This window comes from Thermobia domestica, chromosome 8 (assembly GCF_964235325.1).
Source record: "Thermobia domestica chromosome 8, izTheDome1.hap1.1, whole genome shotgun sequence".
NCBI classification, from domain to species: Eukaryota; Metazoa; Arthropoda; class Insecta; order Zygentoma; family Lepismatidae; genus Thermobia; species Thermobia domestica.
Genome location: NC_137461.1, coordinates 238566136 through 238591103, shown reverse-complemented (window position 1 = coordinate 238591103; position 24968 = coordinate 238566136). Strand labels below are relative to the sequence as shown.

General features: G+C 34.3%; 1 protein-coding gene across 1 annotated transcript; it reads right to left on the bottom strand.

Annotated features, from left to right (window-relative positions):
- Positions 1–23232, bottom strand: LOC145693504 (protein takeout-like). The gene is made up of 6 exons (XM_081769571.1): positions 23023–23232; positions 7560–7652; positions 6281–6428; positions 5806–5948; positions 2799–2948; positions 1–968 (listed from the first exon to the last, which is right to left on the bottom strand). Exons 1-6 carry the CDS (start codon positions 23081–23083, stop codon positions 814–816), a joined length of 750 nt encoding a protein of 249 aa, XP_081625697.1. The 5' UTR covers positions 23084–23232; the 3' UTR covers positions 1–813.
- Positions 23233–24968: the final 1736 nt, after the last annotated feature.

The window sequence follows — 24968 nt, the reverse complement described above, 5'->3', positions numbered from 1 at the left end:
TATATATATATATATATATATATATATATATATATATATATATATATATGCAATAAATGATGAGAAAAATGTAATAGTTTGACAAGATGCAAGTACAGATTTATATATGAAAACTAAATGAATGTGATATTACAAACAGTTCCTCAGGATTCTAATATTCCAGTGCTAGTTTGCATCTAATATTAATGGTCACCTTAAAATATACATGTTTGAGCAAAACACAGGTTATGATGATAAAACTATTTACATAACTCTTAATTCTTCAAGGGTTAAAGAAAAATAACACAAATCGCTTTAGGCACGCACATTCGAAGATGATCCAGTGAGTCGAGGTTCTATTAAATGCAAATTTAATATGTTGTGTCAGTATACCAGAATAATCATATAAAGGTATATTTGTACCATTCCTTTACCATGTACGATAATGAGATTGATTGAGGGTAACGTCTGTAGATTCACATAAATTTACAAAACTACAAACTTCTTACTTTATTTTAAATATACACATATTTTGAGGTTTCAGACTAATGCAAGTTTATATATAACAAAATCACTTACATTCTTTGATATAACTCAAAAAGTAATATACAGTGTCAATGCTCATAAATAAAAAAAATATTTGTTACTAATATTAATTTCAAAACTCTCAAAACTTTCTCTATACCTTGGTGGATGGTTAGTTTTCATATACCTTTACAAGCTTCTTGATGTAATGACCTATAAATAAATACTCTCACTTTCTTGTGTTGTCAATAATATGAACTACACGAAGAAGAGTATATGTAGTTCATGAAATAAATACTTGTGTATAGCTTAGTTTTCAGGGAGCAATTCGTCGATAGGTACTCTGAGGAAGATCTTGTTGGCTACATCAGTCATGATAATGTCCCAAGCTTCTTGAACGTAAGGAAGAGATTCAGCATAACCGATTTCCCAGAATTCATTGGCGAGAGCCAAAGCAACGTCACCTGAAACAATAATAAAATAAGTATGTGGCATAATAGATAAATGCATTCATGCATTTTCCAACTACGTAAATTAAGATATTATGTTTCATTTTCTACCAAAGAAACACTTAGTGTAATATTAATTTTAAAAGAATTCGTAAATTTGTCAATAAAGATGGGCAATGAATGGCCATGTGTGGCTGTCGCAAAGTCTGAAATTTTAACAACTTTCTTCAGTATGAAAATAGATTGATACTAAATACAAATAACTTATTATTAAAGAAAAAGGGGAAACTAAAATACTAAATGATATCAAATTAAATGAAAGAAAAACATTGTTGCATAATATCCGGGAATACCTCATTAGACCTGTAATCATATCACAGGCATTTTACGTTAAAGAAAAAATTGTTGCATTACTGAGTCAATGACATGAATTTTCGTCGGAACTTGTATTTGTGTGCATCCTAACCACCGAAACCGAAAACTTCCAATCAGGCTTGAAAGTTAAGTCATAGTTTAATTCTCACATATGAAGGAGTTTTTGCAGCGAGTTTTAAAAATTTTGAAAACTTCATCGAATCTTTCCTTGACAGAATTTGTATTGTAATGATCACGCGTTTGACTTCTGTTACGCATTGCTGGTGTAATAAACAATGATACTTGATAGCTTATTTTTATAGCAAAAACAAAGTGATATTGTGTATATTTCCTTTGAGTGGATTTGAATTTACCTTCAAAATGAAATATGATGAAATTCTGTAATAAGGCCTATTTAAACTTATTTTCTTTCTTTTCAGCTTCACACACCTATTAGCTTTTATTCCATGACAGATTTTAACTCTTCCTAAAGTATCATTATTGTGAGCATAAGACGGACTGTATTTGATCTGCGTTAAGATGGAGGTATGATATGGAAATTCAAAACCTAGAGAGAGAAATCAAAATATTTAACGTAAGAGAAAGAAGAAAAATAGAATCTTTCTGGAGAGCCGTGAGGATGATGCGGCATGTATATATAAGAAAAAGAAGATTAATTTCAATGGTAAGGTAAGGAAAAGAAGGTACAGTTGTCATGTAGAATCATTGTGAGACCCCGCGTAGCGTAGTCTCTATAGCTTTCGCTCTTAGTGTGAATGGTTCCTGGTTTGATTTTCGGTGGTGACACTAGGTCTAAAATGTATAATAACTTTCTTCAGGCCAGCTTCCAGAATGAGGTTTTACTGGGCTTTCCTCATTCACACCAGGTAAATGCAGAGAATGGTACCTAACATACAGGCCGCTTCCTCCCCCTTTCCCAGATAATGTGCTTACTGAGAGACGTCATTCTTCATACATGACGGGTTTAAGGCCACCGATGTCGGTAATGCCCAGGAATATGTATAAATAAACAAATAGAATAATTTCAATGTTGAAGAAAATGTTCTAAAACATACGATATCCTTGAGAAATTATTACGCCATTCAATATTTTTTAAAAATGTGCTGAGTGTTTCAGTTTAAGTATTCAGTTGAATGATCGTGTAAATTTATAATAAAACTTGACATTTAACTTAATAAATTTTGTATATAATTAAATAGATCTCTATAAAGACTCGAATGTCTATTTCCTTGATATTTTTCACTTTTTTTATTATAAGTTTACTCTTTAACTAACGTCTTCTCAATTTACATCTATCCTTGGTGTGTCTCTCAATTGGTCAATCCCACCTATTTTCTAACATAGTTAAGCATTTTTATCTTGTCCTAAGTGAATTTTAATTGAGTGACAATCTTCTTGTGACTTTCTGCAAATACGTTTTGTGTAACTTAGTCAATTCTAGTTTGTATGGGACTATAGCATTGTACTTACCAAGGGCTTTGTTTCCTCCAAAGAGGTTATCAGCATGAATTTTCATGTCTCCAACAACTGGCTTCATGTTAAAATGTTCAATCTTCATGTAAGTCTTTCCGTTCTTCTGGATGGGGCTACCATCGATCATCCAGGTTGCACTAACGTCGGCTAGAGAACAAACATAGTTCAATTTATTAACATGTTACAACTTGAAGTTCATAAATAGCATATCCCATACAAAGGGTAATGCAGTATATGCTAAGGTTTTATACATAAATACATATTAATAAGGGAATCAGTGTTATTGTTTAAAGACTAATTGTGGCCTTGCAATATTATCGTGAATATATTATGATGTCTTAATTTGATTCAGCTGAATACATCTCAGAATAGAAGTACTCTTGAAGCTTACAATTTCAAGTAGAATATAAATTTTAAGAATGCATTGTGATATGTAAACTAACAAAATGCAATATTTTCTAGAAGACGCATTAGAGAAACTTCTGGATGGTACGATAGTAAAATGAGAAATAAATTTAGTAAAACTTGAAACTGTAAGGTCTCTATTAAAACTAATACCACAATATTATTCATTCACGAGTACCTATGCCCTGACTTAGTAATATTAGATCCACGACAAGTATATAGACGTCTAATTTCATTTGACGGTAATTCTGTTTTACATACAGAAAACAAATATTTACATTATTGTATCTGATTATGTTTTAAAACTTTACTTACAAATACGGCTTTCGTACAAGGTTTCTATGAATATGTAAGCCCAGATGTTCAAGTAATGATGGATGAGTTTGAAGAATAGAATAATTTCTTAAGACGATACTTTTCGCAGATGAGATTACATCATATTTGGTATCATACTGATCAACCAATTATATAAAACGATTGGCCTAGAGTATTCCTAAAAGTATCAATTTACCTGATGCGTACTGCTAGAACTTTTGACTTACTCTTCTAATTATTCTATCCTTCAGTCTTATATTCAGTCCAATCATATATACACATACTATACTAATTTTTATACAGCACGTATGGTACCAATAAAACTCCGAATTTTGAAGGTATTGTTTTTCAAATTTCCGTAATATCCCTGCTTTGGAAACTTGTCGAGATATTTCTGTATATCATATCTAGTGATGATTTCACAGGTTTACGTACTAACGTGGAAACGTTATGGCTAAGTAGGCAAAGGGATGTTCTTTCATACTGTCATATATTCTCAACTTTACAGCTTAAGTTATTCTTAATTGTATATACAATCGGAACTTTTACCTTATTAACTATGTGTAAATTAGCGGAAATCTAATACCGAGTCTAAGACGAGAATACTCACTGACAAATACTGCGAGTGTTATTGTGTGATAGTTAACTCATCATCTCCATTGATCGAAGAGAAGTGGCAAACAGCTTGTTTTTTGAATAAATTAAACTTGTTACAAGAACAATATACAAATTAACTGATGGAATCTTGTAACTGTGAACCATAGCTTGCCATTCTTATAGTTATTCGAATTCTATTAATCTATTTTATTCCTAATTTTATAACATTTGATTGTTAGCTAGAGAATGTATGGAGAGTTAATGGAAACATATTTAATCACGAATACTAGTACTGTAAGATGCGCTATCGACTTTGTGTCTCATTTAGTTGAAATATTGTAGCAAAGTACTGAAATCTTGAATATAATAGTTCTGTTATGAAAATACAGCGAAAATTGTAACATAAATCCTACTTTACCATTCTAGTGTTTGATACAGTATATACGGACGATCAATACTTTATCCTTGATCTAATAACAGAGTCGTAGTTGAAGACTCGTTTAGTTATAGTCTTGCTAAAGAGTATGTCAATCGATTCCCGTCTGCAGAATTATTCTTTATACATATCATATAGTTTTGGTTGTTGTAAAAATCATCCAGTATTCTGTTGTTGCACGTACATCCTATATGTTTTGTCGATTACTTATTCAACACTTGATCTTTCTATAAATTCACAGTGTTCAGTTATTTATGGTGTTGTGTTATTTTTCTAAACATTACACTTCCGCCTAAATTCTTGGAACAGATTCGCAGCACGTATCGTAAATTATCATGGTAATTTATAAAAACTGCTCATTAATACGCCTAAGTTTTTTTCTTTTTCTGAAAAGCTGGCATTTTCTTGGTGTAACTGGTAATCATTACTACTTGCCACTTGAACCAGGTTTTCTTTTCTTTTCATTTTTTTCTTTTCTCTTGTCATAACTCTTTTCATCCCACAATTGTAAACACTAATACAAAACATAATATTTAATAGCATAATTGACTGGGAAGAATATTTTCTAAGCTTCTTCCTTAAACTAAAAGCTGTCATATTCTTTTCAAATGTCTTTTACTATTGAAGACGTTTCACTTCAATATCAATAACAATTGAAGTTCGAGCATGTTATTCCATACATAGACCAATCAGAACGCATAAAGAGGAGAATTTGTATCATTCCCTACGTTATATTTTATACACTTTTTATCTTGGTTTGTTCTGGATGATATACCTGTCAAACTCCTTACCGAAAATACAATAGAAGTGCAAAGACAATACAGTAGGCACAGAAACGAATCATCCAGAACACAACAGCAGAAAAATTGCTGTCATTTTTATGTTATATTTTATCTAAAACTCTTTCTCTTACAGTGTTCTCACTCATGGTAACTACAAATATCAAGTGGATTGTCTGAAGCATACAAATAACATGATTTTGTCCTATAGCAATACACAAAATTTGTGTCATCCTATAAACCCATCACATATAGAGTCCCAAGTTCTGGTCCATACTGTTGCCAGATACTTTAACGATGTATATTTTATATCTGTATATGTTGATAGCAATAGTTATTGCTACTGCAAAATTATTACAATGTGATTAGTATTTAAACCATACCAGGCGTCTGATTTCTGTTCTCATTGAAGCATAAATGGTTCACTTAGGATCTAGCTCTTATCAATTATCCTTTATAGTTTGCTACTTACTAAGAGTATGGTTGTATCGGCCCTTTCCATACATAGGAATGGGGCCAACTCTTCCTTCGCCCTTGTAACTGCCTTCGATGAACACTTGAGGAAATTTTACATCAACTTCCATGTGCATGTTTCCTCCCTGGTCGAATTTTACTCTGCAAGAAAATAATCATGTATGAATCAATATAGTTCTAAAATCAAGGCCGGAAGTATTTATAACTTACAATTTTTTGCTTTCTCTAAGGACCTCTATAAGAACAATGAATTAGAACCTGAATTACCATGACATTAATATAAGTGATTCTGGTTTTAACCCTCAGTGGAGGGTACATGTAGTTTAGAACGCGAATGAAAGTCAAGATTTACTTCTCAGAAATTTCCTCAGAGCAGAAAAGAGATATTAGGAAGAAACACATCAACTTCAAATCAATAGCATATCAAATAAGAAGTAGATATTTATAAGGATGAAAAAGTGGAATGAAAGTACCTGACGTATCTAATGTCAATATTCCTCATTGCGTAGACATAACTGTTTTTAGCAGTTGATCTGCTGGTGATGGGTCCTCGCTGATAGTTTACAGTCAATTCAGGTACATAGAAAGGGTCAAGAGGTAGAAGCTGGAACTTTGGTTCACCTGAAAATAGACAGAATAAGTATTTGTAAAATTAATGTCAACTGTGCCTGGAAGCAGGCCCATAAATTACTCAAACTGCTCTAAACTTCCAAACGGAGATAATTATTATTTTCTGCTGTTAGTACGGATGTAGAGAACCAGACATTTGAAGCCGATGGTCTAATTACGCATCACTTATTTGAATATCTATTATCTGATCGCGTAAAGTTCCTAGTGAAATATAGTGTAGACGGTACCATTAATTTTACCCATGCTGCCATGTAAACAAATGGTTATCCTATACCTGGTTACGTGTTCCATTATTGTTGACAACAGAAGTTTCTGACTTCACCTGAAGTGCAAGGCAATTAAGGAGCTACTTGATATAAAAGTCTATGAATTCCACGTTGGAGGAAAGGTTATGAAAGACGTTGTGCTGGCCATATCAAAACAAACTTCCGTTCATAGTATGCAACACCAAGTAATTTAATTGTAGTTTGCTTTAATATTGTCATAAAGTGTTATTTGTAAGAGTTCCATTTCAAAGATCCTCACTTCTTAACGGTAATCATAGTTCCATATACGTATATGAGTATATTGGGAACTTTTCATGATCCATTATGTCTGGTTAAAAGGAACTATTATGTATTTCTAAACGGACTAATGGTATCCAGAACATGAATTTGGCTCTCCCTGTGTTTTCTGTGACACGGAAATTATTTCAAAGGGGTAATATTGACGCAAGGGAAAACCCAGAACTCCATAAGAATAGTATTACTCTTCCGTGCTTCTTCCCACTTTTCTGAATGATCAATTAAACGTATATTCTTATGTTAAGGGATGTTTGAACAAAAGCTCCTATGTAAATATCATGAACCATAGTTGAAAGGTGATGCCAACTACCTGATCACATATTGTATGAATCGTTAATTATATTGATATAATATAAGCCTTCAGTTTTGACGATGGTTTCGTGTTGTAATTTGTGAAGACAAGGTAAATTTACCCACATGATCCCAATAGTTCTAAATAATACTTCTAAAATATTTCAATTTCTAAAATAAACAATGACTATATAAACATTTTCTGAGCATCCGAATCATTTTGGCATTATTTTGAAATTCCAACAGTTTTATCTTGAACCATACTTACCATCAATCATGTTCGCAATTATGATCTTGATGGATTCTCTCAAGCAGTTCTCAAGCTGGGGATCATTTCTCGAGCAGACTTTGAAATATTCAGCTGCAGAGCAAAAGAAAAAAATCTGTGTTAAAATTGCGTACTTATACGTATATTAGAATACATAAAATTTAATAATGTGGAACAGTAACAATTTTCTAAAGTCTTAATCACACGAAGAGTAGGTGATCGTGAATTATTCACAATATGCAAATAATAATAATAATAATAATAATAATAATAATAATAATAATAATAATAATAATAATAATAATAATAATAATAATAATGTGATGATGATGATGGTGTAAACAACGGAAAATGCTATGGAAGTAAAGTAAACAACTAGGCAGAAAAGGTTTTGGAATATTGAATTAGTCGTACATAATAACTAGGGCTAGGAAGTTTAGGTATTGTACCTTAAATTTGTTTTGCTGTTAGAATGCGCGAGTTAGCTTGTCTTACAGAGAAAACATTAAACACACATAAGTCAACTTCTATTGCACTTTTGCGCACTATCTTTCAATGCAAGCACCTTTGTGTAGCTTTTATCAAATGTCATAATCTTTTTAAGCTTTTTCTAACTTTTTTATATCTTTTTTTGCACTTTGCTCCTATAATAATAAAGAAGGTACACCGAGTGCGTGTGTCATCACTGTACTTTCCCTTCAGAACAGTCCAGTTTGGTGAAAACTACTGAATAGAAAGTAAAAAGAGGTGGTAGCATTAACCAAACCAATTATGATTATCACTTACCCGGTACTGTGGGTTGCTTTTGTTATGCATGCAAATATTTACTCATTGTCCGTATAGGTTGATTGATTGGTTGATTTGGACTTTAGTGACACGTTTAGCACAGACGCTATATGGGACATTGACCTACAGGTTAACGTCGTCCGAACCACGTGAGCTCGCACCGGGAATCGAACTTGGGACTTCTGCACCAGAAGCGCTTTAGCTAACCATGTAACCACGAACCTTACTTCATAATCGAAAACATGACCTACTGAAAACAAAAGGTATTAAAATGTATTGACATGTTAAATGTTATCTGTTTTACCAGCTTTTCGGATTTGTGTCTTTACTAAAATTGTGTCCTGGATGATCAAAACTGATTTCTACAGAACAGTGACAACCGATTTGTGGAAAAACCGAAAACCAAACATTTAGGTATTCTCCAAAACTGGTTCGGGTTTCCACAGAAACCAGTTTCTGATAGAAAACCGAGCTGGTTTTAATTGTAAACCAAACTGCCTTTAAAACAGAAGTAGATATCAATAGAAACCTGAAACCGTTCTTGATAGAAACCTGAATTGGCTGTAAAACGGAAATCAGTTTTCGATATAAAACCAATTGCTTTTTAAAAAACTGTTTTATCAGTTTTCAAAAGCTGCTTTGTAAAATCCAGACACCGATATACCTATTTTTGTTCTCTACCCGCTATTTCTGACTTGGTACTCTCAATTTCAATTTGACTTATCTTGTATAGACTATGTTGCCACTTGTAGTACATGACAAATGCTAGACAAAACTCCCAACTACAACGTACGGACATTAACATTTGTCTAGCCTACCACTTCTCACTCTTGGAATTACTGTCTGTCCTACTCGGGGGTAAAATGGAACGAAATTTCTAGCTTTATGCCCGACAGTTAAGTGCTCTAAAAGCTAAATGAGACATATGTATAAGGCAAGTGAATCATTATGAAATAATTAGTGAAATGAAAATGCGGGAAGGAAATGGGAAAATCTCAAGCAAATCTACGAACCCAATTTGTGCACCGGGGCCGCGGTGGCTCAGTGGTAGAGCGTTCACCTCTGGTGCTTGGGGTCCCGGGTTCAATTCCAGCCCCCGCCAAGTGAACTTTGTGGTGGACAAACACCGTGTCTGTGGGTTTCCTCGGGGTTCTCCCGTTTCCTCCCACTCTTCATTCCATCAATTCCTCCATTACTCATTATCACCGTCTGCTTTAGCCTCACCGGCATAACCGTGGCACGTAAAACTCAAAAATTCCAATTCATTTTTTCCAATTTGTCCACTACAAAACTCGCATGGCCTAAGATCAAACCAAAAACCCCTTACAATAGAGATAAATGTTGTACTGAACTACCAAAATCTCACCTTGTGCTAGTAGAGTATTGGTAAGATACAGGAAGTGACTTCAAATTCAATTTGAAAAGTTATCGAAGAGTTAAGAGGTTAAGTTCATACATTGAGTATCAAATTCCAAAATTGTTTGCAGAATATTCTTCCATTAATTCTTTGAGATTCACGTGTTACAACCATATTTAACTAAACTCCTTTACGTCATCTTACAACTTATTTCAGTGAAGTTAATAAATAACAAATTTAAGACACACATATGATTTTTATTTTATGTTGCTAAAGAATCTTGACGTAAATTTACAATGAAGAAAGTTTTCTTCCTTTTTTACTTGCTAACAAACATGTGTTACGTGACATGGTCATGAGTTTTCAAGGTCAATTCGTGTAAAAACTCGTCCCTTAGACCTTGAACTTAAGGTCATGTTAGAAGACAACCTGTTGTAGAAAAAATACTTGTGTGTGTGTGTGTGTGCTTCTTTACTTTCTCTTGCGCATTGAAAGTAACAGATAGATGAGAGTGAAAACGATCAACAAAACGTGACAGGAGATACTTCCTTTTTAAGTTAGATTGTGGCTAGGCGTTTAGCGTATGCTCCTTTAACTTGGGACACTCAGGATCGATTCCCGGCGGTAGTTCATGCGCTTTGGTTTCCGTTAAGGGTCTTCACTACAGCAAAATTAAATAACCGCTAATTTTAGAGATTTTCTGTAGTATCTTCAAAACAAATAAAAATATTCGAAAAGCACAAACGTAGTGAACTAGACAATAAGATTTTGCATGTGATACCGTTATTACAACTCATCTATCTTCTTTCGATTTACAACTGTAGATAGATTTAGTATTTTTCTGCGGGTTCTGTAAATAGTGGCATAGCGGAAGCAGGTAGGTGAATTGTGGTAAAGGTGTCACATGCAAAATGGTATTGTCTAGTTCACTACGTTTCTACATTTCGAATATTTTTATTTGTTTTGAAGGTATTACAGAAAAACTTTAAAATTAGCGGTAGTTTAATTTCGCTGTAGTGAAGGCCTTTAAGATGTAGATCTACGTTCAAGTCTTCCTGCTGAAAGTGATGCTAAATGTAAATAAAACCAAAACTTTTTTATTTAGATTATGGGGCCACGGTGGCTCGGTCGTAGAGCGCGAGGAATCCCTGATTCCCTCCCAGCTCGCGCCAAGATGATTTTTGATGGACAAACACTGTATGATGGGTTTTCTCGGGACTCTCCCACTTTCTTCCGTTCACTATTATCATCGTTTTCATTATCACCATGTTCCTTTCTTTGAGTGCGTGTTAAGCTTTGAATATTAAGCTATAAAACAGAAGTTTGGCAATACTAAGTTCGTTTACTGTAAGTGTTACAGTGTCCTGAGATATACGTATTTATCTATGGGCATATGGCCATCCCATTAAGTAGGTGGAGCTTTATTCTGAACATTACCTTTTACTTCTGTCCATACAACACCCGGCCATCAGGAAGTAAATGGGAGTTCGCGTTCACCAAACGATTTTCTTCTTTCCCCAGCATTAGAGTTCGCCTGATATCTGTTTATTAAAGTTATTTAGAGATTACATCATATAAAAAAAATATATTTAGAATGAAATATGAAATAAAATATTATATTAAGAAAAACATTTTAGTCCACGTCAGTACGTTAAAATAAGGAAAATAACAAATTAATCATTAATTTTGTTACTCCCATTTCTGAAACTGATTTTTAGATTAGAGTAGGTTATGTTAGGATTTAGTATCCTTTTCAGAAGCAAGGCTATGCGAGATATGGGCCTACAGCTTAACGTGAGATCCAAGTCCCATGAGCTCCCACCAGAAATCGAACTGAGGTGCCGAAGACGCGTATTCTAACCATGTAGCCACAAGGGATATCTATTTGCATAAGTCATTGCACATAGTTATGTAATATATTGTAGCAAAATAATGTCTCGTTGTGAGTTTGATCTTATTTCTTCTTCGAAATGTGAAATTAAATGAAATCTTTGAGTTTAACGTTCCACGATTATGACCTTTAAGCTAAGGAAGATGATGATAAAGGCAAGTGAATAATGATAGGAGAATTGATGGAATGAGCATGTGGAGAGAAACGGTTGAGTTAATTTTAGTTTAGCGTCCCTTTCAGCAGCGAGGCTATATGAGACGTGGACCTACTGATTAACGTGGAATCCGAACCACATGAGCTCCCGCCGGGAACCGAACCCGGGTCTCCCACGCCAAAGGCGCATACGCTAACCGCTTAGCCACGGAGGAGCTCTGGAGAGAAGCGGAAGTACTCTGAGAAAATCCACGATCAGATGTTATCTAGAAAAATAAACACACTGTTGAACAAGACTGCACTTATTTAATATAAAAACATATTTACACGTCACGTTTCGATCTTCTAGCTAAGATCCTCATCAGACGTACACTCTGATGAGGACGTCTGATGAGGATCTTGGCTAGAAGATCGAAACGTCACGTGTAGATGTGTTTATATATTAAATAAGTGCAGTCTTGCTCAACAGTGTGTTTATTTTTCTGATTTTATTTGCAAGAGGTATGACTATGATTGTGTTTCAGATGTTATGTGCGACAAACTTACTTGGCCGGGGATCGTAAGAGCGACCCCACGCACAAGAGGCAAGCGCTCTACTTCTGAGCCACAGTGCCTTCCTGTTTGTTCTTCGAGTGTATTATCATTATTTTTATTTTTATTATTATTATTATTATTATTATTATTATTATTATTATTATTATTATTATTATTATTATTAGAATTAATATTAAAACCGAAAGTAATAGTGAACTTCTACTGCCTCTGGTTGTAATAAATGGTGACGGATGAAATGGAACCTACTTTTAGGATACCGACTGGTACACTTATGAAGCTATCTCCATTTCTTGTTCGAAACAAAGAGTTATGAAATGAAATAAAATACTTAAGTTTAACGTCCCACGATTATGCCCTTTTAGACTAAGGGAGACAATGATTGAGACAAGTAAATGATAATGGAAGAATTAATGAAATGAGAAAGTGGGAGGAAATGCACACGACTAAGAAAACCTACGGACACGATATCGTCCACCACAAATTTTCTTGGTCGGAGATCGAACCAGGAACCCTATGCACCAGAGGTAAGAACTGTACCGCTGAGTTAAAATGGTCCCCGTAAAACAAGATTTGGATCATTACTGCACGACAATTAAAACTTCTGCTGGATTGTCAAAGAGAATTTTGCATTGTATGAAACGTAATTTAAGAAATATGTGTACCAAGCTTTATTGTGAATATTTTATTTTCCTTATCACATTATCCTCGTAGTTTTGTATAAGTGTATAAAAATATTTAAAAAATAATAAATAAATAAACTGCGTTAGAATACAATTATATCTTTTGCAGCAAATATGCAAGTTGTACAGAATGAGCTGTCGGTTTTGTTGCGCATGAGAATACAAAATATTAACAATTTCTTTAACCTTAGTCGCCACGAGAGCATTTCTTAGCATGAACATTACAAGGAACTTACTAGAAGTCAATGACATTGCTTGCAAAATCAAAGGATCTAATTTGTGACTTTAAAAAAGATATTTTATTAAAAAGCAGAGGGATAACCTTGTGTAAAGTTGTATTCTTGAAAAAGAGAAACTCCTTGAGACTTTAAATTAAATAATGATTTGAAGCTTGCCTTGTAAGAGATGAACGATTAAGGTCATCAGCAACTGAGCCACAAGGTGAAACGAATCATTGTCATTTTCAGTGTCAATAAGACTTAAAATTTCAACAAGTAAGAGTTCTATTGATTCCATAAATAAAATTATTCTTTCTTAATAATTGAATCGCTGATTTGAAAAACGTCATAAGTCATTAATGTCAATAATGCCGTAAGTCAATGATTTATCACGTTTCTCAACTCAGGGACACTTGTTGCAGCTCGATATTGCACGAACTATTAGCAGGACTTTTGACACAATACAAAGCAACGGTGTAGCTATCCTTCAAGAATCAAAGCTGAATGTAAACTCATTTTCGGCATATGGTTCACTTATGACGTTTCTCAAATCAGCAATTCAATTATATTTTAATGTTTCTAGCTTAAAAACGAGTAGCTCAATTGAATGTGTTCGATGAAGTGGTTAGCTACTCGTTTACTGATGTAGATGTCGTACAGATATAATAATAATAATAATAATAATAATAATAATAATAATAATAATAATAATAATAATAATAATAATAATAATAATAATAATAATAATAATAATAATACAGTAAAACCTGAATTCAACGGACCCTTTATTAAACGGAAAACTGTCTCAAAGGGAAATATTTCATGGTCCCATGGATTTTGAAGTAAAAGACATGTAAAAGTCCCTTCATTAAGCGGAAACTGTGTTATGCGGACAACGGAAAGCAAAATAAACCTTTAACGGAAAATTCTGAGTTTCAGACTACATCGATTAGAAAATTTTTAAACATCCTGTGAAAGGGTAAACATATACTGTCTGCAATAAATACTTCGTTCTTTTGTTAAATCTTTATGGGCAGTGTTGACCTTCGTCAATCACTACTCATATTCAGCTCCCACAATTTTTCGCTAGTCCTACGTAGCATGTCAGCTGTCAGACTTCTTTGTAGGCGTACTTCTGTTCCGCTTGTGTAGCAACTAGCGACAGCCAACAAAAATGAGAAGAAAACTGACAAAACAAAGGTCAGGAAAAAAGGAATTGGGGTAAAGCAGAAGTTATATATCTCCATCACGTGTCGTGAAAACAAGGAGGAAAGAGTTCAGAGGACTTTCAAAATTCCAGAGGAAGCTTTTCTGTGTTCTGAAGTATACCGCAGCCAAGTAGTAGCAATGTATGCAAAAAAATCCTGCTTGACTATTGGGAAAAATAAAGGAAAGTATGCACAGCATATGTTGTGTTTATTTTAAGTTTTTTGGGGTATTAATCCGTAGAAGGAAAAAGTACTGTAATTGAACAAGTTGCGTACATCAATATATTTTCTCATTATATCCGTTATAAGCATATATATATATTTTTTTAACGGAAAGGTCTATCTCCATTAAGCGGAAACCTGTCTTTAACGGAAATTTTTGCTAGTCCCGCTCGATTCCGCTGAAGACAGGTTTCACTGTAATAATAATAATAATAATAATAATAATAATAATAATAATAATAATAATAATAATAATAATAATAATAATAATAGAAACAATAATTATTGTATATCATTTATAAAATCATCAATCAACATTTTAACATTGTTTACAAGTAGAGTGTTCCTAAGTATTATCTGTATACGTGATAGCTGTGTAGGTATCAGCTTGCAATCAGGCCGGTAGCCAGCCCAAAAATGTAGGGGGCCTGGTAGAAGTTAGGGGGAGCCGATTCAACCAAATTATAGTTCATTTGAAAGCCTACCCTAAAACTTTTAGGGAAGCGGCCCCCCTAGACCCCTTGGATACGAGCCTGTTTGCAATATTTAGAGGTCTCAAAAATTGATATAGATAGAAAACATATTGTACTGCTTGGAATGCTATGCTAAGCTATGGAAATATAGGATTTGTAAGCAGTTTGCTATAAGCATAGAAATTTCATGTTCTCTTGTAGTAGACAAACGAATGAGAGGAAAGATTATACATAATACTTAAACTACTTAAGCAATGAACAGAATCTGAGAGGTCACGGTGCTGGGTAATAGACCGTTCGTCTTTGATCAGAGAGATCCATGGTTTGATCACAGACCAAGTAATTGTCTATAGACAACTTCGTATCTGCGCTTTTCTCGGGGTTTTCCTTTTCCTATCACACTTTCATTCTAATAATTATTTGTTCATTCATTTTCATTAATTATCTCCTTTAACTTAAAGGAAATAACAACAGTGGAACGATGAATTAAAGGTAATGTTTCTTTATATAATAAAAGGTTCAAGTGTACAATTCTTCACTTAAACTATTATGTTTAATAAAACATATCGTTGCCCAATAAATTATGGCCAGTAATCATGGATTTGTTCTCTGCTTGCCTACTTTTGTATTCAATCCTCGACGAGTAGTGCTTGCCTTGAATAAAATCCTGAATAATGGTTTAGGTCTTACTTTTGTCCTGTCTTCTATAGCCACGGAGCAGAAATAGGTTATTATCGATACCAATAGTTTAAGAGAAATAATAATACACCCTACAACATTTATGTAGAGTGGAAAACTTGTGGTACATTTAATCAGCCACGGTGAAGTCCGTGACAAAGTTAGTGTTTGTCCGGAAGGCGTGGTATGGGTCAATCTTGTCTCGAAAAAGGTAGCATGCTCTCTCGCTTCGGAAAACGTTGAAAGATCTCTTCACGTCTCGTTTCCTCAGCAACATTATACAAGGCAGGGAGTTCCCCCCTATCTTTCCCAGACGCCCTCTTTTTCAAGTCCTAAAAATAGTCCTGTTGTGTTTTCTAGGAAAATGAGGAAGTACAAACAATTGTTTCAACTTCAAGATTCGGGATATGTATCTTTGTAAATAATTATTAATGAATAATGTTCACTTTCCAAGGAAACAGAACACACACAGTTAGTGGTGGACTTAAGGAAGGGATTTTGCGGATCTTAACCATGCCACCCTTCAACAAGAATTTACTATATTAAGATACACATTTAAAAATCGCGTGTTTCCTTAGTCGATTTCAGTTTTGGTGGTTTTACGGTCCCCTTTTTACCTCGATGAAACTATAGGCCTATATACACTACTGTACTGTATCCAACTGTAACCGGAAAGAAAAGGAACCCATATTATGTCTGTAATTGACATTGTTTAAATGTATTTATAAATATTTCTGGACATTACTGACCGTATCCAAGGGTAGTCAGGGGGCCGCCCCCCTAAATTTTTACTGCCCCGTAACCAGTGGCGAAGGGTGATAGTTTCAAGAGGGTAGGCCCAATGTTTTACTACTACTACCAACAATATTAACGATAATAATAATAATAATAATAATAATAATAATAATAATAATAATAATAATAATAATAATAATAATAATAATAATAATAAAATGAAACAGATTAGACATAAATATTTTACTACAGAAATACAAAAAGACGAATTCACATAAATTTAATGCAATTGTAGTTCATCGACAGCACTTATTCGATCCGGATCTCAATTTTCATAATTAAATTGACGTATGTGACTCAATCTTAATTAGCCATAATGCAATTTAATTGCTTTAATTGGCGTGATCGGGTGGGGAAGATGGATTATCCCATTATCTACGCTTCACAAGAAACATATGCTGAAACAAAAACTGCTTGTAAAATTTTGTCTTTAATTATATTGTTCAAAACACATGACACGCATTCAATCAAGATATTTTGTGTGTCATTTAATTTCCCTTTAAAAAATGAATCAGACTTCCATATGCTGCTCTTTATTTCAACAACTACACACACACACGCACACACACATACACACACACACACACACACACATATATATATATATATATATATATATATATATATATATATATATATATATATATGTTGTACCAATGCATGCACAACTCTCTTGCCCTCTGTTTGTTCTATTTTCAACACAGGCGTTAGTCTTCGTTCCTTAATAACACATTAATTTTCAAAAAAAAAAAAAAAAAAAACACTGACATAGAATGTTCTTTAATAGCAATGATATTACGTATATTCATATTCTCCAATTACTGACATTTTCTCTCATTCACTTCTGCAAATGTAAGAAGAAAAATCACTCATAATATCTCAAAAACACACACTCTTTCTAATGAACTTAACGAGTCTGATTTCGTACAGGTTTGCGCCAACGCAACGGAATAAAGGGGCATCAGTTTGCGATAATAGGCGTAGAGCCTTTAGAATTTCTTGTTCCAGTTTTTGCGTTGCGTTAGAGTCCGCAAAATTAAGCAAAGTTGGAACGGAATGGAGCCCAAGTTATCTTGCTCTTTATTTGTTTGATATATCGAATCGAAAGACTCGAGAGAAACTAGTAGGTAGAAATGAAAGTCGATAAGCGCCGAGGCCGGTCTCATGCGCAGGTTATACGCTGGTGAAGAAAACGCCATTTCCAACACGTTCTCTCGCGGGATTTTCTGAGTAGCTTGGCGGTAGTTCTTCTGCCGCCTGAGACACTGCTCGGTGAGCCTCCCAGCAGTGGTGCCAACCGCGATTTCTTTATCAAACAATTTTTTTTTCAACTTAAAAAATTTCATGAATTCTGTACAAGGAAAATGAATTAATTATAAATTATAATTTCTGAAAGTAAATGGGTAGGCCGGGCCTCAGGGCCTCTTACCACCCTTCGCCACTGCCCGTAACTGATATTGTAAAAAATTCCGTTTTGTTGTATAAATTACATTTTCTCGCTATATGATTAAGAGGTTTGTCGAGTTATATACATTTTAACATGAAATCTAAAAATATCCTTTATATCAAAGTCTATGATGTTATAACACTAACCTTTCTAGTCTTTTGTGAAACACTTCACCTTCCACTTTTCTCAGAAACCAAAATCAAGAAATATGTAAACGCTATTATATATTAAATCCAGACAATGGCTAGTTAGATTTGATTTTCAAGTCTTTTTGAGCAGTGAGGTTATATGAGACGTGGAAATACAGCTTAACATGGAATCCAAACTACATAAGCTCCCACCTAGAGTTCACTTCTGTTGATATTTAAAATAATTGTTAATGAGGCATTGGATGGCAAAGTGGCATACCTCATTTAAAAAAAGAACAAAAAAAACAATAAGATTAAATCATTTCCGTGAACTTGAAACCATACATAATCTGTTTAAAGGCAAAGTTGCTTATCTTAGGAAAAAAAAAAAAAAACAGCCCATAGGCCAAAAGGTGGCAGCAGAAAGAACCGATTTTTCTATATCGATTCCAATAAGAGTTTCAATATCTCAAAATGTGTCAGTACCTCAAACTGAATTCCGCCAATTTGATATAAAACGCTTCATTTATCCCTTCCCCATTAAATACTTCTTTTCGGCTATCAGAAAGCAATTAATACAATCCTCCTAACGCATACATCAGTGACGACGCCAGAGGGGGGGCAAGGGGGGCGAGCGCCCCCCTAGTAGCTACTTCTGCCCCCCTGACTGCAACCTAGACTGCCCCCCCCAGACCCCTACAATCTTTAAACATTCTACATGTAGTATTTTATATCAGTATCATAACCAATCTCATTGTCAAACTGTAGTCTATTTTCCATGCATTTACTAGTAGTGGCAGATTAGTTCTCAAGCTTTCTTCTTAGAGCGCCTGGGTATGCACTCGTATTTCTGTTTTCTAATTTAGCGCCTTTTGAGGTAAATTTTAGTTATACTTCTTTCTTATGATTTTTAATTATTGTGCGTAGCGAACAATAGTAGATTTGGTCGACTTGTTTTCTTCTTATTGGATCAACTTCGATTGGAAACAAAAGGTCAAATCAGTTACGTAACTTGTTTGTATTTATCCAGGTTTTGAAGTTTTCAGTTTCATATTTTGTTTTATTTAAAGGTTCTATACTTCTTTTTTTTTGAAACATTATTCTCGGCTTTCAATATTCAGAGGATGTGCTTATAACAGCTTAGTTTGCAACTACCAGGACTTAATTTTTTGAAGGGGATAAAAAGAGGTGTGTTTTCCCTTCCTGCAAATGATAATAATAAATTTATGGAATTAAATTGATTCCCAATAAAACGTATTGTCAGAGTGCTGATCTTTAGTTAGTAATTGGTTTATACTAGTGCTCCCTTACTTATTTTGTTTCAAAGTACTGACGTGACGTCTACCATATTGACTAGGAACTGCTGAAAAATTTGTAGCCCAACCCAGAAGGAATGCACGTGGAATGGTGAAGTTTTACTTCTTCTACACTTCCCCCGTGAGTCAATATACTACCTTGTGCAGTGCTCCGGTTTTTGCAGAAAAGTTAAAAAAAATTGAAGATTTCCTCGCACCACTGTTTGTAGCACTACCCCTATCAGATCTAAAATGGTGTCCTTTCACGTGTTATTTAAGTTTTGGAAATAAGTACACGTATTAGTTAGACGGAGCTAAATCTGCGGAATAAGAATGATGATCTAGACATTAAAATCCTAGATTATGCAATGTCAGTTGTGTTCGCAGGGGCTTGATGGGCAGGTGTATTCTCCTGAAGGAACAGAATTAATTTCTTTTCATTTTTCACGGCGTTGAACTGAATTTTTCTTTCAGTTTTGTAAGTAATGTAGAGATTCTGGATTAAATATCTGACCGTTGCGGAGGTAGTCTATGAGTACCACTCCATACTTATCCTAGAAGAATGTTGCAAACAGTTTCTTACCTACTTCTGTGTCTTGAACTTCTTGGGGCGATGGAGAAATGAGTGCTACTACTTCATTGACTGTTGTTTCGATTCAGGATCATAGTGGTACAACCATATTTCATCTATGGTTACTATTCGTAAGCGAAATTGATCAGCATTACGGTCAAATTGGAAGAAGACTTCCCTTAATGCCGTCATTCTTTTATTCTCCTGACATATATTTTGGGAACCCATTATATCGAGAACTTTCGCATACCCAAGCCATTCTGAATTATGCTGCCGACGAGTTCCAAAGAAATGCCCAGAACTGAGAAAGCGGGGTGCAGCCAGACCTCAGACTATAATAAGTATATTGTGAGTTTACTATACACTTTAAAAACTATATAAATAATAGCTTAAATTATTTTTGTAACTCGAAAACTGGGGTGACCTAGGCCCTCCGGCACCGGGCTATATTCACCACTGGCTGAAATGCTGCAATTTTCAAGAACAATGTCACAAATTGCATCCATGATTTCGGGAAGAGTCATTGCTTTTAATCATCCTGGATGTAAAGCATAATTTGTTGAGAAATCGTCACGTTTATACTAAGCCATTTACTTCTTCACCACTAAATATAACAGAGGAGAGTCCCGTGGTGTTTCACTGATTTCCTAATTAATTTATTTCGATGACTTTCCTTGGTGGAGCAAAAATGTTATAACAGTTAGGATCTGGATGTTCGTGAAATTTTGCTGTTTGGGCACACATAATCACTTCAGAGGCCTGAGAAACAATAAGAATTTCATTATTAATATGAAAATTTGTATTTGTATATACAGAGATATGATTTTCTCAACTACGGTTTCATTTTTCTACGTAGTACCTACACTCCTTCTGGATTGGACTACGACATTTTCAGCAGCTCCTCGTAAATTCTCTCTCTCTCTCTCTCTCATATATATATATATATATATATATATATATATATATATATATATATATATATATATATATATATATATATATATATATCGAGAGAGAGAGAGAGACGTAGCATATAGTTACTAGATGAATGTGTTACTTGTAGCATACGCGAAAGTAATTCAATTTACGTTTAAGTTTCAAAAGTTTCGTTGAAAAGTATTTCATGTGCAGACGTTACTGATTTGTTAGTTACAAATTTTACTTGGAATAACTTTAATTTACAATCATATAGGTCTAATATGAAAACAGCAACGAAATATACAATGTAATGTAAAATAAGTAAAACGTAATAAATATGTCATTTTTGGTATGGCAAATAGCTGCCCCCCCCCCGAAAATGTATCTGCCCCTCCTTTGCCCCCCTAAGAACGTAAAGCTGGCGTCGTCACTGGCATACATACAAAAAGAAAGTTAAATAAAGATATCCATTTGTGACCTTTTGCCTAGGCTTCCCGATAGGATCCATCTATTTCAGTATGCCGACGATACCGCCTTCCTTGCTTTAGGTAACACCATTCAACAAATAAACCATGTCATACGGATTGCAATTAACCGCTTTACCTCCTGGTGTACTCTTTGGAAACTTACCATAAATGCGGCTAAAACCCAAGCTATTGTCATTCTATCACCACGTCGAAGATCAAAAGTACGTCGAAATCCTCGCCATCTCTCCCTTCATGTAGATCATGAACCTATACGACTCAGTAACACAGCCTCCTATCTCGGAATTACTTTCGACCGTCACTTAACGTGAATAAACATCTTGCAACTATCACGGCGAAAGCATAAAATAGACTCAATTTACTGAAACGTTTAACTGGTACGACATGGGGACTTAACGCACAGACAATCTTAAATACATACAAAGTTTTCTTACGGCCAACTTTAACATATGGATTCACTGCATGGATAGCTGCATCAGCTAAATTCTACCAAAAGCTTTTGATCCTCGAAAGACATGCTTTCCGCATAGCCTTCCGTGTCCTATTACCTAGCACTGCCCAGGAGCTATACCAATGCATAACTTTCCCCACATTACAGTATTACCTCGAAAAACTACGTCTCACTTATATCAAGAAACGCTTCCAAATCCGGCACCCTTTACTTCATGATATTATGCTATACCTTGCTTTGAATCCCACACCACACCATTATTACCATATCCCCTTGACTTTGCTGTTTACACTCTACCAGTACATTTTACCTCCGAGAGATCCTTCGCTCTTACTCATTTCTGACTACATTATTGATGAACATCTTCCGCTCATTCACCCATCATACCATGCACAGTAATTACCTTTGTCTACTCACTTGGGCTCCCCCTGTTCTCATCATCGCCTAGTGATGCCCCTAGGCAGAAGATAGTTTCATTTGTCTGACTAACAAAACCCACGTGTTCTCCTGTGCTTCGCACCTCGCCTCATTCTTCATCCTCATTACAAACATATCAAAATTTCATTAATCAACTATATTTATTATTTTGTTCTACTTGTATATCCTTATTAAATTTTTCTCCATTGTATTTTATTTTAATTATATGTTTTTTTCCATGTACGTTCAGTTATTTGTTATAGTCATCACTTGCTATATATATGTATGTGTTTTCCTTTCAAATGGTAAGGATCAAAGTTCCTTACGTCCCTTTTGTTAGTTAGTGTAAGACATACTAAATAATTTCAATAAAGCACATAGACCACCAACTGTACCTCGCACCTAAAATCCTTTTCGTCACTTACCTCACAGAGGGCATAACCCTCTTATAGGTTGCTAGCCACTTTGGCTAGCCGGTAAAAAAAATAAAAAAAAACATGACCTTTTAGTAGTCAACTGGTTAATGTGCTTGGTTTCGAGTTCGACACTGCGAAAGTACTTGCCATGGATAAAATCCAGGGTATTGTTTCAAATATCAATTTCAATAGTAAATGATGTCTCATACACCCCTAACGCTCAAATAGTACAAGAAACCTCAACTCTAACGATTACATTTCTATTCATATTTCAAATTTCTTGGTACGATTGTATGATTATAAATCGCTTTTTACTTACGGAGCTCTACTGCACTTATAGAGTGCACCAAAGCCGTCAAAACCAAAACAGCGAGCACCATGTTTCTTCTTTAACTGATCGATGTGAGCACACAGAGACACTTGAGATTTCTACTTCAATTTGAGATCGAACAGTGATCTTTATAAATACCATTCATTCCACGTGACATAACAAAACTTCAAAGGTCCTTCACATTTCTATTATTTTTTTCCTTCTAATTGTACTAAGAATTAAATTTCCATTTAGGATAAAGAAATCCCTGATAATTTCTTTTTTCGTTTAAACTATTTATAATCCTGTACTCTACCGCACCCCTCTACTCCCCCGATATCGAGTGACACAATATAGCATGCAATTTGTTTTCAGGGTCTCGGCAAAGTTTGAGTCCTCCCACTTCTCCTATACTCTACAGGGGTCATACTTTCTGATCTTGACCTGTAAATATTCCCATCTCAAGAACACTCATCGCTCAGTCACTTTTTTAACTTGGAGTTACGTAATATCATGCAGACCTGCAAAACTGGTTATTTAATATATATATATATATATATATATATATATATATATATATATATATATATATATATATATATATATATATATATATATATATATATATATATATATATATATATATATATATATATAGTATTATGTGATCATTTAGTCTTTTTGGACAGGAAATGCATGACTTTTCGTACAAATAAATATATATAAAAGTATACTTTATTGTTACGCTGCATAATTTCAACAAAGAATCATCACATGTTTTTCTCATAATTGTAAAACTGCTTGCTAATAACTATATTAATTATAAAGGCTTCCTGTTCCTTTATTAAAAAACAACATTTATAACCTTAGAGAATATTTTAATTTCAAGGTCTTCCATCTTGTTGTTGGATTTCTCAACTTTTTCTATTTATAGATATTTTATATATCCTATATACCATGTTTTTGTTGCTATGTTCCCAAACACAAATATGTATAGGGGCTATCAACATTTGGGCTTAGCACACGTGGCATACGAAGAGATAAACAAATGTATTACCAAACATTTCAACTCAAAGGCACGTGTCACACGAAGGGATAAAGAAACGTGCTAACACTTCCACAGAACACATATATTATGCGAAGAGATAGACTATAAAATATTTTATACACGTGGAGTGACAAGACTATGAAAATTGAATAAGGATTCTCGAAATTAATTATAATTAGACTTCCAAACTATGCTGTTGGTAATTTTCGGAAGAGTTATAGAACTGGTTTGTCCGTTCGTCCATCTGCCAACAGATATCAGAGCAAGCAGAGCCAAGGGCGCCCATCAAGGGGTTCAAGGTGGGGCGCTTGCCCCCCTAAGAAAAAAATTGTACTTGGGAATATCGAAAACTCAATAGAATTTTTACATTAGTTACAACAAAATTTGAAACTATATTTGAAACATCGCTTATACTTGCCCCTTCCCCCCTTGGAAATCATAACATGTGCGCTCTTGATAAGTGATCTTTCCGTTTTCTGTGTTGAAATTCTCATTAAACTGGAAGTGGTTAATTATATTTTTCCCGATTTCAACAATTTATCGCCATGGAACAAAAACGGTGACAGATTTCAGGGGCGGGTTCCGTCAACGACTGGGCGTCTCAAAGCAATATAACGACTATCGTCGACACTCTTTCAAAATCGAAAGTGGTTCAAATTACTTTTACTTACGGTTTCAATATTGATTTTTGTAGAGCAAAAATGGTAAACGATATCACGAAACAGTTTTTTCTTTTTCTTTTTTCTTTTTTTTTTATGTAATGGATTCAGGTCCTAATAATAAATTCCGTCTTCCACAATGATGCTCTATTCAAACGTGAACTGGTTCAAATTAGACATTTTAGGTCTCAACATTTATTTTCATAGAACGAAAACAGTCTTTTTTAACGATTCAGCGTCTCACGACA

What these genes read in the sequence shown, in the direction of transcription:
- LOC145693504 (XM_081769571.1), bottom strand. Translation starts at nt 23,083, where the DNA reads ATGGTGCTCGCTGTTTTGGTTTTGACGGCTTTGGTGCACTCTATAAGT. An exon ending in AATTGCGAACATGATTGATG is followed by an intron (nt 6,429 to 7,559) that starts GTAAGTATGGTT and finishes GTCTATTTTCAG; the next exon opens with GTGAACCAAAGTTCCAGCTT. An exon ending in CCGATACAACCATACTCTTA is followed by an intron (nt 2,949 to 5,805) that starts GTAAGTAGCAAA and finishes TTTGTTCTCTAG; the next exon opens with CCGACGTTAGTGCAACCTGG.